The sequence below is a fragment of the Euprymna scolopes genome, chromosome 26 (genome assembly GCF_053919585.1).
Source record: "Euprymna scolopes isolate OS-2025 chromosome 26, ASM5391958v1, whole genome shotgun sequence".
Lineage (NCBI taxonomy): Eukaryota > Metazoa > Mollusca > Cephalopoda > Sepiida > Sepiolidae > Euprymna > Euprymna scolopes.
The window spans coordinates 72,799,246-72,816,942 of NC_136507.1; the positions used below are offsets into that span (position 1 = coordinate 72,799,246).

Genomic DNA, 17,697 nt, shown 5'->3' on the forward strand with positions numbered 1-17,697 from the left:
ATAGTTTAACATATGATCTTTGAAAAGAATGTTTAATGTTGTGCTGATGTTTGAAAAACAACTTTATTTAACAGGCTTCCACGTAGCAGTTCACCTGTAGCTATGGAAACTGGTGATATTTCAAGTTCAAATTTTGGCTCTGGTGGTAAGTTTTATTTTCACTTTCTTTCTAGTATGCATAGTCTGAACGTTTACTCTCACAAATCAAGGCAAAGATAAAATCGCAATGCATATCCGTTTAGTCTTCTGTGGCTTGCAATAATGACTTTGACCTTACTCGAAAATAAAAATCTCTACTAATGGTGGAATATATCCAGTAGTTATTTTATTCTTAATTAATATAGACTGTAGTGAGGATTGAACCATCGACCTCCAGAATATTGTCACTTAGAGCTGCTTATTACTTAACGTTATCCATTGTATCATACGAATTATCAATCTTCATCACAAAAATGTGAAACCTAATTCAGATTTCTTGTTTAAAATTTAAATAGTTTTTAGCATCATATATCAGTTAACACTATATATAAATTTGATATATGAAAATAATCTGGTAGTATTTAACTGACAAACAAGATTTTTTTTTTTTTTTAATACATAACTTTCAAAGTTCTTAAACTGTTATTTCCTGTAACAAAAAGATGCAATAAAAATATAAATCTGCATCTTTTTTCATCAAGGAAAAATACCACTGAACACACTTGTGAAGAATTGTATTCATATAATCAGTATTTGATTGCAACACTTTTTACATTTATTGATTTCTTTAATTTGCTTTTCGTAACAAACTGATTATATCTCAAAACTGATCTTGTGACATCGATCGTCATACTTTAGTAATGATGTGCTTAAAAGATTTGATAGCCCTTGTCCAGAATTCTCCCATATTAGAAAATCTTTATGCTGTATGTACCTGTGACCAAACGAAAATATCATATTTGAAAAAATCACGCAAATTGATAAAGTAGTTTTATTTTTATAAAGACATTTTTAAGTGATTTGTGAGAATTTGTAAGCATTACAACATAAATCCTGTTTTCAAAATGGCAGACAAGACTACTGCTCTATATTTGATTTTCCTATTTAATAAAATTAATTGATCAATTTATGTGATTTTTGTAATATTTGTTTTCTGGTGGATATGTACATCATGCAGATTTTTCATTTTTTTGTTTTTTAATATAGGGGGAATTCTGAACAAGAATAGATTTGGTGAACAGTATTTTTTAATATTATTCTCTTGATGACTCCCCACATATTTTCTATTAGAATTGCATCTGAACTTTTTTCAGTCTTATTATACCCCCCTCCTAATTTTGTCTTCATGTTCCATGAATTATCTGCCTGACAAAGGGAAAAGAATTACTATTTTCTGGGTTAGTTGTTGCTTTGAGTGGGTGGTATATAGAGATTCATCAGAATTTAACTGTCAATCTAACCATCTCATTAACTCAAGGTATTTTTGGCCTTGGAAAGTGCTAAATTTTAATTAAAAAATATTTCGGACAGAATGGTGGTAGACATGTAATACCAAACTATTACACGGTAATTTTATACCGGGTAAAAGTCTTAATTCACAATTGTATTCTGAGTATTGCCTGCATTGAAGGTTAAACTATCAACCTCCAGAAAGAGTGTCATTTACAATTGAATTTTACCTCATTTTATCCGGCTTACACTACGAAAGGGTTCCATTCCAAATTTTGTGCAGATATCCAAGTTCGACAGAAAGATTCTAGAGTTCAACAAGAGACACCTGAAGATCAGCAGTTACATTATTGTGAAAATAACGTTCAAGATGAGAATACAATAAAATAATATAAATTGAATACAATAATCATAATAATAATCTAACGGATAATTAATTCTTGTTTCAAAAATTCAGGAACTTTTAAAAAAAATTCAGGGAGCTTTTTAAGAGATTTTATTTCTCTTTCTCTGTTCTTTAAATTTTCTTCACACTACAGTTGACAGTGCAGAGCGTCTTTAGCTGTTTTGGTTTGATGTAACCAAATCTGTTGTCATGCTGGTGATTATCATCTCTTAAATGTCAGTCTTGCCAGACCTTATTGTTCACTGGAGTCTCTTTCAGGATTCCATGACTCAAAGGGGAACCATAGTTTGGGGAGACTGGGTTCCATGGTGTAAGTTATATTCTCACACCTGTTCCATTTTACCAAGGTTTACACCTGCACGTTGCTCTTGCTTTCCTTCCTTGAGGTATTTTATCTGACTTTGGTGGATTTTTAAGCTTCTTTGAGTTTTGTATGTATTCCTGCATCTGCATTTATTCATTGTCAATTGGGCAGTTCCATCTATTTCTTATTGCGGGGCTCCTCCCTCCTTTCAGAATCTCCTAGTATATGATACATTTAGCATGGTTGGGATTCTTCTCGTAGAGAATCTAAGTGAGTAGCTAATCTGTCTTGCCTCTTTTCCCATCTTTCTGGACTACCCATTGTCTCTCTAATCGTCAACAGGTTTATTCCCTGTTTGCTAACAGGTCTATTCTTAGCCATCACTGTTAATACCAAAATTATTAATCATAAAATACATTTCTCAGATACATCAAGTGTGCTCTTTAGTGACATCATTAAACTAACTGATGTACCTATCAGCACTAAGTTTCTCAATCCTTTTTCCTTTGCATTTCAGTTCAAAAAAAATTTTTTAATTGTAATAAAAGAATTAAAAAATAAATACATCATTCAGGTTTATGATGATGAGAAATATCAGCTAGAAAATAACTGGAATACGAAAAAAAAGCAAAAGCAATTATTTGGTGTGAGATTCGAACCACGAAAGATTGTATAAAATGTTGAAATGCTTTAACCACATGACCACTGATCAAACAAAAATTTTCTGTTTATAAAACTATTTAAACTGTTTTAGTTTAGTGTAGGAATGAAAACTCTGCATGAATCTAAAATTGTTTGTTTATTTAAAAGAAACAAATGAAAGCGTGTTTTTTAACGATAAAAAAAAAAATGTCAAATGTAATGATTTGACTAAAAACATAAACTAGACTGTTTTTTTTTTTTTTTTTTTTTTTTTTTTTTTTTTTTTTTTACTTCCAGTGAAAAGGTTCCAAATTATGTTCATACGGTTTGAAAATAGAATGGTAAAAATGGTAGAATATTTGTTTTGAATTATATTTGTATACAATTTTAAATTTGATTGCATGTAAAAATTAAAAAGGTTAAAGAAGTTCTCACATCGGATGGAAGGTGGCTATTCCAACTCTGCAGTTCGTTTAGCTTTTAGATAAACCATTTAACTGTGATGCTGCAACACACATACACATAACTTTGTCATATATATATATATATATATATGAGGAATTATGTAAATTAACATTTACAAGACTTAAAAAATTTGGCTTTTTTATTTGCCTTGCGGGTTAGTGCAAAAAATTGAAACCCAATGTTCGAAACTTTGTCGTTTTCAATTCTTTGTGCTAACTAGCAATATTATAGTAATTCTATAAAAAAAATTTGATTGCTAATTATTTTCATTTGAAGAAAAAACAAATTTTGTCAACTTCATGGAATAACAAAATAATTGATTGTATCATAAATTTTGTAAATGTTAATTTGCATAAATTAACACTTACAAAAACAACATTGGTAGTATCAATATTCCTCTCATATTGATACTCAATCTCGAATACTGAGCATTTATTTTATTTTTATTTCTTTTCAGTATAGATTCAATTATAAATATTAATACTAATATATTATTTTGAATTTTAGAATGTTATGCAAGAGTTTTTCATTACAAGTAAAATAGATTGTTTTAAATATAAAAACATCTCTATTTCAAGGTGATGGTTCTCAGTCAAGCCCTCTTAACAAGACAGGTGAAACTGCTGGAAAGAAAGAGGATGAGAAATGTACTAAGGACACCAAATCAAAAGATGACACATCTTGGAAGTATGATCTTTTTTTTTTAATTACATTTATAAATATAACTCTTCTGTGGAGGCAATTTAAAACATAAAAAAAACATTATTAACTATGTTTCTTCAAATTTTGAAGATAGTTTTGGACTTTCATGAAGCTTTTTTTTTTCCTAAGTTATAAGCAATAGAATGGCAAATTTCTCCTGGAATGAGGATATTAGACTAATCTCCACTGCAAGGGTATTATCTAAAAACCTATTATCCTGGAAACTGCTGGTATGCATGGCTAATCAACACAATTTATAATTTTGTGATATATATAATATTCAGTGTTTCTATTTTACTCAACTGTAATGTTGAGATAAGGCATTTCTCATGTCTGGAACAATATATATAAGGGGTGTCCAGTAAGTAATGTTCCTGACTCATTTCTCATGGAAGTAGAGTAATGTAACTTGACACAGTTATTAGTTTCAAATATAAAAATCTAATCTGCCAGCAAGCACCATTTCATATTTGACTCGGTGCAAACACTCCTAAATCAGAAACAGCGATTAGTTCAGAGCGGTAATTTACCACATATGCTGTAGAGAAATGAATCATTGCACATGCAAAGTTTCAGTTAGATCAGACGACTGGAAGTGAGTCAGTGGTATTACTTATTGAACGTACGGGGCCACTATTGACCCCCCCCCCCCTCCAAAGTGTTGGGAAGTGGGGAAGAAAAGAAAAAGTAAACATAACAAAAAAAGGAAGTAGGTTTATTGAGTAACAAAATGAATAGGCAATAGGATTGGTGAAAAGACAGTAGATAGGAAGTTGTCTCTGTGGTAGACAAAAGAATTTTGACATGGGATTGTTGGTCAGGATATGGCAATGACTAACAAAAGAATCGAACAACGGACTCGAGATATTTAGGATTGATAATTGGTTTTATGACGGTGAGGATCAGTTTGCAGAGGTTAGTGTTTATCAATGTTTTTACGAAAGTATCTGGTTGGGAGTGTTTTAACAACAATCAGTTGAGTAGTCCATTGGACACTTGATGACAGTTTGGACTCTGTGGAAGGCAGATCCTGAATTGAACCAGATTGAGCACAACCTAGTACATGTGGACTTCAGTATTTAGAGGATCAATAGTGTCGCACACACACCCAGAGTGCAACGAATATTCACAGAAATGTTTGGAGTCTGTGTTTTTCTCTTTGTGTTTTCTTTTCTTTTTCGAATGTTATTTTTACACTTGTGGACCTGTGCACTCCCCTTGGTGACCACCAGTGTAAGTGACTCTGATGATACGCTTATAAGAAGACAAAAGGGAAGACAAATCCCTGGCACGCAACCTTGAGGTTGGCAAATTGTTGGGTGGTGGGGACGTGTGGTGTCACAGTACCTTGTACATGATATCAGTTAAAAATGTTGCTAAGAAACAGTACATTTGATAATAGTAATCCAAATAAGATTTTAAAAATACAACCTGTCATCAACTCATCTCTGATAAGTCGAGTTTGGGAACATTTAGGTTTTAATATATTATGACTAAATGGTTACAGGTTCAACTCAAAACGCTTGCCTACATCAGCTTATAAGTTTTTTTGTTTTTGTTTTTTTAGGTAAAGACTCAGTTTTTCAAAGTTTTTGTCTCGCACTCTCCACTAGATCGTACCTAAAATCGCTTTGGCAGAAAGCATGACAATTGCTTGTAGATCCAATAATATTGCCATAAACACGACATTGTAACGTTTCATATTATTTGGATTCATCAGGCTACTGTTCTCATCTTGAGTGTAATTTTCACAACATTTCAACCAATGTAACCTTCGACTGAAATGTGAAAATCACACTTGAGGTGACTACTACTGTTGTCACCAAATCCAAAAAAAAACAAATAACTAATCCTCATCTCAAAAATTCAGAAACATCATTGTAAATTTTACTCCAAATTAATTTTAAACAAAAAGAACTGTCGAAATATTTTCCATGCTTGAATGTGATATTTGCTCCTCAGTGATATAACTCTGATGACCAACATCGGACTTCGGAACAAGATCAAAGTGTAGTATCTGTTCTTCAGATGCTGCACTTCAATTTCTTGTTCTCTGTCAGTGGAGGAAAAATCCTTCACGACTGAGACGACAATTTTTATTTTTGTTCCTTTTCTCCCCGTTAAAAAACGACCCTGGTGTCTAACTCTGTCCCGTGGGGAGACATTGTAAATAGGAACATCGAATGATGGCCTTGCTGATTTTTGACAACATGGGGAGAATGATAATTTGACAGACCTAACCCCCTTTAACATCTGTGGTTTTCATTAGAGCAGCAACTTTTTTATGAGCAGATACTAAGTGACCAACTGGAACCGAGGAACGGCCTGATTTTGGAACATCCTGAGGAGACGGGATACAATATTATTGATAAGCTTATGCTTAATCAAAATATTATTTATTCTTGCTCCACTCAATTCTAAGAAATATTCTAAGATTCATTTGTCTATGGTTAAAAAAAAATTACTTTTTTCTTTTTTTTTTTATTTACAAATTAAATTTTAAAAGCAAAACTTGTTTGTAAACTGAAGAATTTTTTTTTTTTTTACATAGGCATCATCACTTATCAAGGCCCAGGGGCCACTCGAGGATAAGGGTTAAAGAGTGTACAGTAGTCAATTGGACAATGTAGTAATTGTCAGTAATGAAAATTCAGTAAATTTGTTAACTTAAGGGGAACGGCTTATCAAGAACTTGTTTACATTGGACTTGAAGACAACCATATTGTAGTCAGCTGGAAAGCAAGAAAACAGAAGACAATTCCACAGTCGTGCAGTTCTAAGAAAGAAGCTTTGTTCGTGGAATCTACGTTTAGGTTTAGGCACAGATAAAGAGTGGGGGGAATTATTGATAGTGTTTACAGCTAGACGAGTGTTTCTTGTGAAAGTTTGGCTGGGGGAGGGGCATAGATTGAAGCTCAGTCGAGCACTTGCTATGAAAATAACGATAAAGCAAAGACAAACTCGCTACATCTCTTCTGTGAGAAAGAGGCTGCAGGGAAGAAAAAAAAGGACATCTTCTATGAGGCTATGAAGTCTATTTTGAACTCTGTCAAGGCAGGATAAGTCCTTTCTAGCAGCTCCTGCCCAGATGTGGCAACAGTACTCCATCCTTGGACATACTTGGCTTTTATATAGAGAATTGCATCATCAGTGAGATATCTACTGGATCGATAGAAGGATCCCACCATTTTTCCAGCAGCTTTGGCAACAGATTTGATATACGTGTTCCATTTCAGATCGGGAGTAAAGGTCAAACCCAGAAGCTTGTCAAAGCATGAGGCCTCCCCAAGATGAGAGCTATTCATTTTAATTGATGGCAGATGGAGATTAGAGCGTTGATGATGTAAAGATAGAAGTTTGGTTTTAGATGCATTAAAAGTAATCAGCCACTTATGAAATGTTTTCATTTCCTCTTTGTTTTTATTTTTAATGTTTTGTTATTTCTGTATTTGTCAGTCATGAGGCGTCTAAAGAAATTAGCAGAAAAGAAACTGCTGATCAACAGAGTAATTTAGCAGAGTCTGGTGAGCAGAATTCTACAGCTGCCAAACTTGAAAACTGTAAGACGGAAGACCAAGTGAACTGCCTAACGAAAGGCTATAGGTATATTTTATTGCTTATCTTAAGTTGTGCGTAAGCAAAATGATTTTGTAGAATTAGAATTTTTTTTAAAGTTGTGGAGTCCGAGAATATAAGGCCCAATTCTTAGACTCTTTATCTTAGTCTTCCCATGTTTAGTAATAATCGAAAACAGATTTTTTAATCTGACTCCAACTCCTTGTCCTGAATTCTTCTATATTAAAAACTTAGGAAAAATCTATGATGTATGTACCCGTGACAAAACAAATATCATTCTAAAAATTATGTAAATTGATCAAATAGGTTTATTTTATAAATAAAATCATTTTAAATGATTAATGAGAATTTGTAGCAAATACAACATAAATTTTGCAAGTTTGAATTATGGCAAGTTATCTCCGTTTTTTTTGTCTTTTTTTAGACTGTTTTCGAAATGGCAGATAAGACAACCGTTCTTCCATCACTCATTAAATTTGATTTTCTTATTTAAAAATAAAACTGTTTCATCAATTTACATAATTTTTGGAATATGATATTTTCCTTTTGTTGCAGGTACATACATCATACAGATTTTTCTTTCTTTATTTTTCATTTTTTTTTTTTTAGTATGGAGGAATTCTGGACAAAAACCACATTTTTATAAGTTCAAATCCTTCTGAAGTCTCTGCAACTCTAATTTTCTACTAACTCTTCAATTAAATAATTTCAAAAGATTTTGTGTAGATTAATAGATTTTAGATGAATTTTTTTACATTATTAATCACAATGTTTGAAAGAATCAGATGGCATTTATAAAAATACTATCTAATTTATCAAATGCTATCTAATTTATCAAAAGTTGAGCAGATACCAAATTCATCGCTAGTTAATGGCAAAAAAGAGGAGCTAAAAAATTTTATGAAATCACTTCAGACAAGGCATGAAACCACTTAGCTACAAGAGCTATTAAAAAAAAGATAAAAAAACCAGCTCATTATAAGTATTAGATAAACAGATACTGACCCAGAAAAACAGCAATTCTTTCCCCTTTGTCAGAAGCATCGCTCATTGAATGTGAGAACTAAAAGATTTAAAAAAAAAAAAAAGGCAATGACAGGAGACTGGATTCCATTATGTAAAAGTTTTTTCTTTTGTATCTCTATGAAAAGGGTGTAGTGTGTTATAACTGTTATCTGTATTTAATCTAAGATGATCGAGTTTGTCCATCCACGAAGGAATTATTCCGGCTCACTACCACAATGCCGATCAAGTTATAGAAGTGAAGAAAATGAAATTACTGGAAGTGCAACATGTTTCGACTTGAATGAATTATTTAAGTCATCTCTCCAAGAAAAAAGATGATGCTTGTTAAGATATAGTTGACAGATTTTTTTTTTTTTAATGTTGTTTTAAGCAACTTAATTGTTATGCTGAAAATAGTAATATATTCAAAACGGAAGAAAAATCATCTAGTAGAAAGTTATTTATAGTAAAAAGTAATTTTCATGAAAAATTGAGTAAAATTGTTATAAAGAGGACAGTCGGAATCTCTGCAGGAGACATAACTCCGAAACGAATATTTTAGATTACTTGTTCATGGCTGTAACATTTGTTGTCTGTAGCGATAGACTTCATTTTACTAAAAACACAAAAGCAATTCTTCTACTTGATGAATTTTTGTAATTTTGGGATATATTGTTATTTTCGACATGACAATTAACTAATATTGTTTTTGCTTAAAATGATATATTTAAAGAATTGATTTGTCGACTATATCTTAACAAGTACTGAAAAGACGAAACGTGTAATGATTAAAAATCAGATGAAAAAAATACTTATCGGCTGTGCCATCTCCTATTCCCTGTAAGATGCGCACATACATACACAACAGTAAAAACAAAGACAGAAAATCTGACCGCCTTGAAACCATTTGAATCTGTATTATAAAAGCATGACTACATCCTCAATTTTTAAAATCTATTATGGTGCAAAAACTTTTTTCTATATTTTTTTGTCATTAATAAGAGGTGATATTTGGTATTCACTCAATATTGTTTTTTTTTTTTTTGTTTTTTTTTTCATGCATTTTATTGAACCTACTAATCAAAATTAAGCTTAAAAAAATAATTTAATTGGTACCTGCAGAATTTTCTGCATGCCTGTTCAAACCATCACCTTTACATCAACTTAACAAAATCATTGATAAGATGGGGGGAGGGTTAGATGATATGTTTTGGTTTGAGGCCTAACCAAACTTTTTGTATTTTGATACTTATGTATTCCATACATAATTTTAATTTTTTTTTTTTTTTTTTTTTTTTATTATTTTTAAGGAAGAGGTGATAGTGAAAAATATATTGATTATTTTTTAGCAATCAAACATTAATTTGTAAGCAAATGGATTGTTTTGGGATGATTTGAGCATAAAAAATAATGTTTGTAAAGTTCACTTAATTCATCCTTAAATTTACTTATTTTTTAAGAAATTCTTCAAATGTTTTTCAAGATTTTTAAAGAGGTTTACAAACTTTGCTTTCAACTCTCCTCATAACAGAGGAGATACTCAAATATGATTTGAATAAGTAAAATTATTCTTCGCTTGAACAGATTAGGTTTAGCTCAGTTGTTCCTAACTTTTTCCCACTAACTAGAGATAGAATTTAATATTTTTTGCGACCACCATCTGAAAACCAAATTAGATTATGATTTTATAAAATAAAACATTTTGTGGATACGTTAATAATATAATTGCAGTTGTCATTTTTCTTTCTTTTTTTTTTTTTCATTTAAGTTATAATTTAAAATCATTTTAAAAAATTAGTTTTAAAGCTGTAGAGATCAAATTTTTAAAAAAATTTGATTCTTGTCAAGAATTGTCACTATAATAAAAAACAAAAGTAAAGAAAAATCCAAATTTAGTGTGTGTACCCATGGCAAAATGAAAATATATTCCAAAAATCATGTAAATTGATCAAGTAGTTTTATTTTCATAAAGAAAATCATTTTTAAATGATTAATGGGAATTTGTAAGCATTACAGCATTAATCTTACAAATTTGAATTGAGTTATCTCCCCCTGTTTTGTTTAGATTGTTTTGAAAATAGTGAACAAGACAGTTGCTCTTTTGCTACTCATAAAATTTGATTTTCTTATTGAAAAATAAAACCACTTGATCAATTTATGATTTTTGGGATATGATATTTTAGTTTTATCACAGATATGTACATTGTACAGATTTTCCTTTATTTGTTTTTTACATGGGGAATTTTGGACTAGAATCATTTTTTTTTTTCTCTATGAAAATATTGCTGAGGCTAGGATAAATGTGTTTAGCTATATCTCCCCCCCCCCTCCCTTTTTTCTCCATCTCATCTCCATGGTTAATTTTCTTTTCTGTCAATGAATGTACCATAATGGATGTTCTTCCTTTCCTGTGCAAAGGTTACATTCTGAGCATGAAGATCATCTCAATGAAGAGGAACTGAATGAAAACTTTCAGTGAGTTTCATCTCTTATGTTACTGTTTACTATTTTACGCACTCTAAAAATATATACTCGCATGGCTGATCAGTTATGTTAGCTTATTTTACACCATACTTTGGTTCAGATATATTTTACTAGATTAATATGACTTTGAAATAATTTCAGAGTTCATTTTAAAAAGGTAAATGTTCGCATAACTCTTATGGTGTCTGTATATAAAAGCAATTTTTACAGTAAAACTCCTTGCATCAGAGTCCAAATATAAGGAGTTATGTGACAAATTAGGACAATTAAGATCAAAATTCTCTTATTTGGATTATTCAAATTATTGTTCAAGAACTTTTCAACTCGAGAATCCATACAGAATTTTAAACTGAACCTTTTTAATTAATCCATTAAAGTAGATTGTTTTTGTTCAGTCAACCATGACCAGATAGAATTCTTAACTTCTATTAGTACCGCTTCTAGTAAGGATTGAACTTTCAATTGTCATTTTAAACTGATTATTATTCAAATTTGTTCATGATGGAACAAGGACGATCTATCCACATGCATTAAATAAATTGGTCAGTTTGAAATTTTGTATAGAATCCTGAATTTAAGATATTCTCTGAAAAAAAAAAAAAGTAGTTATGTTGTGGAGATTACATCTAAGATGAAATGAGTCGGAATAAGACAAATAATAGAAATTATCAATCCTCATCTCAAAACTTCCAAAACATAAAAATGAAATTAAATATTTTTTAATTTAATTTTAATATTTGTTTTATTTTAACTTTCATTATCATCTTGGATCTTATTGTGTTTTGGACAATGTAACTTCTGACCTTCAAGTGTCTTTTCAAACTCTGGAATTTATATGGAATTTTGAACTGTATACAAATCATACCTAAAGCAGGTTGGAAGTTTGAACAGCTAAAATGTTGTGTGAATAACATCTAAGATAAAAATAGTGGTCCAAATAAGACAAACAATAGAAATTATCAATCCACATCTGAAAAAATTCCTAAACATAAAAATGAAATGAAATATTTTTTAAATGGTTTTGCAGTAAATAAAACCAATTTATATTGCAAAATAAAACACAAAATATAACAAAAGAGCATAGTTTTAATTGTAATTACATATTGCTAATAATTTTACTTTTAAATAAGTAATTACATATGTAATATAGAAAAATTCTGTTTTTACTTGTAGGATAATTCTAATAGAATTAATTTCTTCCTCATTTTATTTTGCATTTTTATTTTATTTTTCAATGCAAAAATCTTGCAGCATGCATGTGTTATATTTTTGTTTATTATTAAGAGGTTTCTTCTATTTAATTAAAAATTGATATAAAAAATGGAAGGTACTGAGGAAGCCTGGATTGTCATAGAAGATTCTATTAAAAAAAGAAAGCAGTCAGTTTTTATGAAAAAAAAAAAAAAAAAAAAGCATAATTTCAGTAATGTACAGAAAGTACAAAATTGTTTTTCATCAGTAAAAAAAAAAAAAAAAAAAAAAAAGCATAATTTCAGTAATGTACAGAAAGTACAAAATTGTTTTTTCATCAGTAAAAAAAAAAAAATATGAAAGTGAAATAAAGAAATTGGGAATAATATTAGAATACTTATTTTAATATTCTTGTTTCATTTCCATTAAACTGGTGACTTTTTAAATATCTTCCACATTTCCTTGTTAGCTTCCATGTATTTAATGTCACTGAATTTGAAATATACAAAAGGGACCTTTTTATAGACTGGATATGTAGAACTCGAGACATTTTGTTTTATTGGATTTAGTTATAAAATTTTAGTCAAACTATTCACTTAATTCATTATTTTAGAATTAAAATTTAAAAAAAAATTTTTTAATTGGTTTAGTGTTTTAATTCCTCTTTTTAAACCTCATCACTCTATTTAATTTTAGAGTACAAACTGGTTAACACACATGACATGTTTTCCCCAATCTTGTCTAAAATTTGTCATTTTATAGTGTGTGCTTATCAATTGAATGCCCAATTTTCATAAAAGTTTTTCTTTCTTTTATTAATCTATATAAAGATGTAATTGTTTGTATGTTACTACTAATATATAATCTAAAAAACTAACTTGAAATTTTGCTATAGAATTTTAATTGGATGCATGCATATTTTTATATATCACTTTTTAATTATGTTTTACAAAATTTTTATTTAATAAATTATTTGGTTTTCTTTGTAACAAGCTGGTCATTTTATTATGAGGGAATTAATCATTGGTCACATGATAACCTTAGTTCGTCAACCTGTCCCACCTCTCATTTACTTTGTTGATTAACTGGACATTTTTTGACAGGTTTGCCGTTTGGTTATATAAATACTCTCAAACCCTATATCTAGTCTAAGGAACTTTCGGTAATCACTGTTAAGTCACTGAATGTAAATAAAAGTTAGGTTTTAAATAAGAACTTTTTCACAAATAAACAACTAAAGTAAAGAGTTTTAAATAAAACTTTCATTCATTTTAAAAGCAAAACTTTTTCACAAATAATTTTTTTTAAATGGATGAAATTATTTTTATTTAAACTCTTATATTACTTATTTATATTATTTATTTGTTTAGGTTAGTTAAATAACCCGAAAATCGTTGATATTCTAATCAAAAACAACCAACTTGCACCGAGAAATCTTTTTTGCGGCACTGTTATTTCGTTTTTTTTTGTTTTTGTTTTTTTATTCGTTCTTGACATTTTTTTAATTACCCTATATATTCAACCTAAAAGTGGAAAGCTCCCTTTACCTATACTTTTTTTCTTTTTTGTGAACACCTTGATTGTGAAATAATGAATTTAGAATACCCATTCTCAATTACCAAGTTGAACAAATAGCAGAAACACAAAGCAGTTTTCAGAGTCAATACAACACCTTTTTATTTCTTTAATTTTTATTTTTCTTCAATAATTGATTGCAAGAGATTTATGCCGACTATAGTGAAACATTCTATGGAATATTTGAATAACAATTCAGGTGAATAGCAGAATTAGCACTATATTGCCTTCAGAATTAACACAATCCCTAATTTAAACTTCCCTCAGTTATACTTAAAAAAAAAAAAAGCATTAATTCTTTAATTCTTCCTTTAATCCAACATTTTCCCGCATAACATTTTATTTCAGTCAACACTAGTTTCTGCTTGAACTTCACAACAAGATTAGCTGTTTTATCACTGGGCATAAAAACTTACTGACTAGGGTATCTATTATCTAGAATGGATATTAATTTTGTTAGATTTTAAATGGCTTGATTTCTCAGCATGAACTCTTGTATCCAAGCAGAGATCATTATTTCAGATATGTTGGTTATTTTCTTGGGTAAATCTTTTCACTTAGTTAAATATTTCTCCTGTTGCTGGTTTGCTGCCTGCATCTTCACTGAAGTGCATCATTGTGCATGTTGCAGAAAAAACTTTTCTGCATTTTTGTTGCAATTTCATACGGAAAGTTGGTAAATGCCTCCAATCTTATTTGCATTCTTCAGACTAGTGTTCTCATCTTTAGTTATTTTCACAGCATTTCAGTTGATGTAACCTCTGAGCTTCTTCAGGTGTATCTTATCGGGGATTCTTTTCTGCAAGTGTATAAAAATAAAATACTTGGTAAAATTCAGTTGTAAATTACATTCTTCTGGAACTTAAACACTCAAAAATACAATTGCAAAATACTTAGGACTTGAACCGAATCATGGCTGTGGGAATGAGAGCATCCTACCCCCCCGTGGATTGAATAAAGAGTTCTGTTCCAAAATTTATGCAGATTCACAATTCCAACAGAAAGATTCCAGAGTTTGACAAAATATACCTGAAGAATGTCGGGAATTACATCAACCAAAACATTGTGAAAATAACACTCAAAATGAGAGCAGTAACCCAAAAAATCCAAATAATCCTTATCTCAAAATTCAGAAACTTGATTACCTCAATTCTGTCTTAAAAAGAAATTCAAACTAATTGTAAGACCTAAGTTTGATTAATACTCTTTTTTTTTTCCTCACTCTGTCCTCTTCCCAGTTTCTTGTCATCTGTTGGCCTTATCAAGCCTGGAGCTGCTGAAGAACCCGATACAGCTACTACTGCCTCCAACACTTCAACATGCATGGCAACTTCTACTACTGCCAGATCTTCGTCTGCAGTCTCAACTTCTGAACCTGCTGCCGCTGCGACTAACAGCACAACTCCACCAACTGCAGCTGCTGGAGGAGAGTCAGTAGGTGTTTCTGCAGATGGTGAAAATAAATTTCAGTCCGAAACTGCAGCCGGTGATGCCAACAATGACAAATCTACTTCCAGCACAGACCAAAGCAGTCCATCATCCAAAGCCAATTTGATTGAGGATATCAGGTACAAAACTTAATTTACCCATATCTGTTTAGATATAATAGACATAACATGCATACAAGTATTTATGAAGATGAAACTCTTATAATTATGGAAAACATAAATAATCTGCAATTCTTCTCCATATAGATCTTATCAAGAATTCTGTGTGTGTATGTATATATATATGTATGCTGTGTTTAATGATTTTCTTTATAAAAATAAAACTACTTGATCAAATTATGTGATTTTTGGAATATGTTTTCGTTTTATCATTGTTATGTCACAGGTTTTTCTTTTCCTTTTCTTTTTTTTCCTTTTTTAATATACAACAGATTTTGAACAAGAAATTTTATTTCTCATGAAGAAAAGCCCTGTCTATCTCTAGTTAAAAAGTAGTTTATGGTAAAATAGTTTTCTCTCTCTTTATCAAAATGTTACATTTTACTTTATATTTAGATTATTCAGACTACTGTTCTTACCTTGGTTATTCTCAATGTTTTGTCTGATTCATGCTCTTTCTTCTTCAGGTGTATCTTGTTGAACTTGTGAATCTGTATGGATTTTTGAACAAAACACTTCATTTAATCTGGTGCTTCTATATTATAACAATGATAAATGTTGCATTTCAAGTGAAACAAATGGTACCTACGTGATTGTCACGTCTCAAATAGCAACATAAAAAAAAATTATGAAAAAACAATAAGGTAGAAAAATAATTATTAAAAAAAAAAAAAACAAAGCAAAATCACTGTTACATTTCCTTAAAAATAAAAAAAAATGTTGACAGGAGAGATAATCAAGTTCTGTTGCTAACATCACATATGAACATAATTCAAAATGTCGGACAAATTTTATTCTCCATCTAAACTTTATCGAAAACTTTTTCATTGATAATTATTTTTTCACTGTATCGTTTTCCATAATTTTTGGAGATGTTACTAAACTGTCGCAGATACACCAATTTGCCAGTTGAAAAAAATGATGTGGGCCCAAATGCTTTATTAACCTCTTAGGAAAATTTCAAAAGGGTCTCTTTTAGACTTAAAGTGCCCCTTCCTTTTTATTATGATGATTAGGTCTTTATATGATACTAAGAGAAGAAATAAGTTTATCAGCAGAACAAAGGTGAGGTTAGTAAAAAAAAAAAAAAAAAAAAAACGATAGGAAGATGCACAAAAGAAAACTGAAATACGTAAGCCGATGGTAAGGAAGTTAATTGTGCAACCACCTACTTCTCCGCTCAACATTTGTCAACCCCCAACACAGTTTCTTTCTCCTTCATCTTTTTATTTGGCTTTGCTGTTGTCTCTCACACATGCACCCAGAGCCTTTTCAATATATATATATATATATATATATATATATATATATATATATATAGAATGTGTTGGAGATTTTGTTTCTCTTGGCTAAAAGAAAAAATTAAAAAAAAAAACATGACATATGGCTTTGGGGTTCGTAATTGCTGTTGAGCAGGGGAAGCACAACTAAGTGGCTTCATGCCTTCTTTAGAAAGATTTCTATTTAAAAAACAAACAAAAAAAAAAAAAAACGGGAAAGATCTAATTAATCTAAAGAATGTCCTTGCTTAACCTACTAAAGGGGGGGGGTATGAATTCCAAGCAGTTTTACGTGTATATTATATCACAGTGATTTTTTTTTTTTTTTTTTTTTCTTTCTTCTCCAGGTCTCAAGCAAAAGAAGCCATGGAAAAGTATGAAAAGGCTATAACAGCATCTATGAAGAATGGACCCATTTGAAATTGTTTCCTTTGACTCGGTCCTCAATGTTGTCCCGGGCAGCAGCTGCCGCAGCAGCAACAACAACAGTTCTCAACTTGCCTTACAACCAGTTCCCCCCTCCCCCACTGACTGACCTGTGCACAATATATATACATATATAAGATAGCCAGGGGTATTTGTGGTACTGCCAGTGTTTAAACCAATTAACAATCGCTAACTCGTGCTGAAGGAACAGAAAATCAATGAGAAGAAAGAAAAAAAATGGGAGACTTTTAAAAATATATATTTTTTAACCATTAAACTTTAATGGGTAATTTTTACCATTAAAATTTAATGGCTGCTGACTTCAGTTAAAATCTTTTTTTTTTTTTAACCCTGGTTTTGTTTTGTTTTCTCTTTTAAATTATTCTTTTAATATCTCACCCTTGTTCCCACCCCCTCCCATTCGAAATGCGTCATCATCATCAACATCATCATTATAGTTGCCATACCCCGCCAACCCCACCTTGTCTAATAAAAAGTACTGGGGTCATGTGGGGGTGGGGGTTACTGTGTTGTCCATTCTACCTGAGTTTTGTGCCGCCAATGAACTCTCTTCCACCATGGAATCCCTGCCAAAGTTTGGTGCTG

At 30.6% G+C, this 17,697-nt stretch overlaps 1 protein-coding gene across 9 annotated transcripts in view; it reads left to right on the top strand.

Annotated features, from left to right (window-relative positions):
* Positions 1 to 17,440, top strand: part of LOC145248175 (serine/threonine-protein phosphatase 6 regulatory subunit 3-like) — a 166,985-nt gene extending 149,545 nt beyond the window's left edge. For 6 of the 9 annotated variants that reach the window (XM_080110015.1, XM_080110017.1, XM_080110018.1 and 3 more), the window contains 6 exons: positions 75 to 145; positions 3,824 to 3,932; positions 7,404 to 7,550; positions 10,947 to 11,003; positions 15,017 to 15,346; positions 17,013 to 17,440. In XM_080110015.1, the coding sequence (XP_079966141.1) occupies positions 75 to 145; positions 3,824 to 3,932; positions 7,404 to 7,550; positions 10,947 to 11,003; positions 15,017 to 15,346; positions 17,013 to 17,085 (787 nt within the window). In that variant the 3' untranslated portion in view covers positions 17,086 to 17,440. The remainder of the gene's footprint in view (positions 1 to 74; positions 146 to 3,823; positions 3,933 to 7,403; positions 7,551 to 10,946; positions 11,004 to 15,016; positions 15,347 to 17,012) is intronic. The other 3 variants (XM_080110016.1, XM_080110020.1, XM_080110023.1) reach the window with 1 other exon arrangement.
* Positions 17,441 to 17,697: the final 257 nt, after the last annotated feature.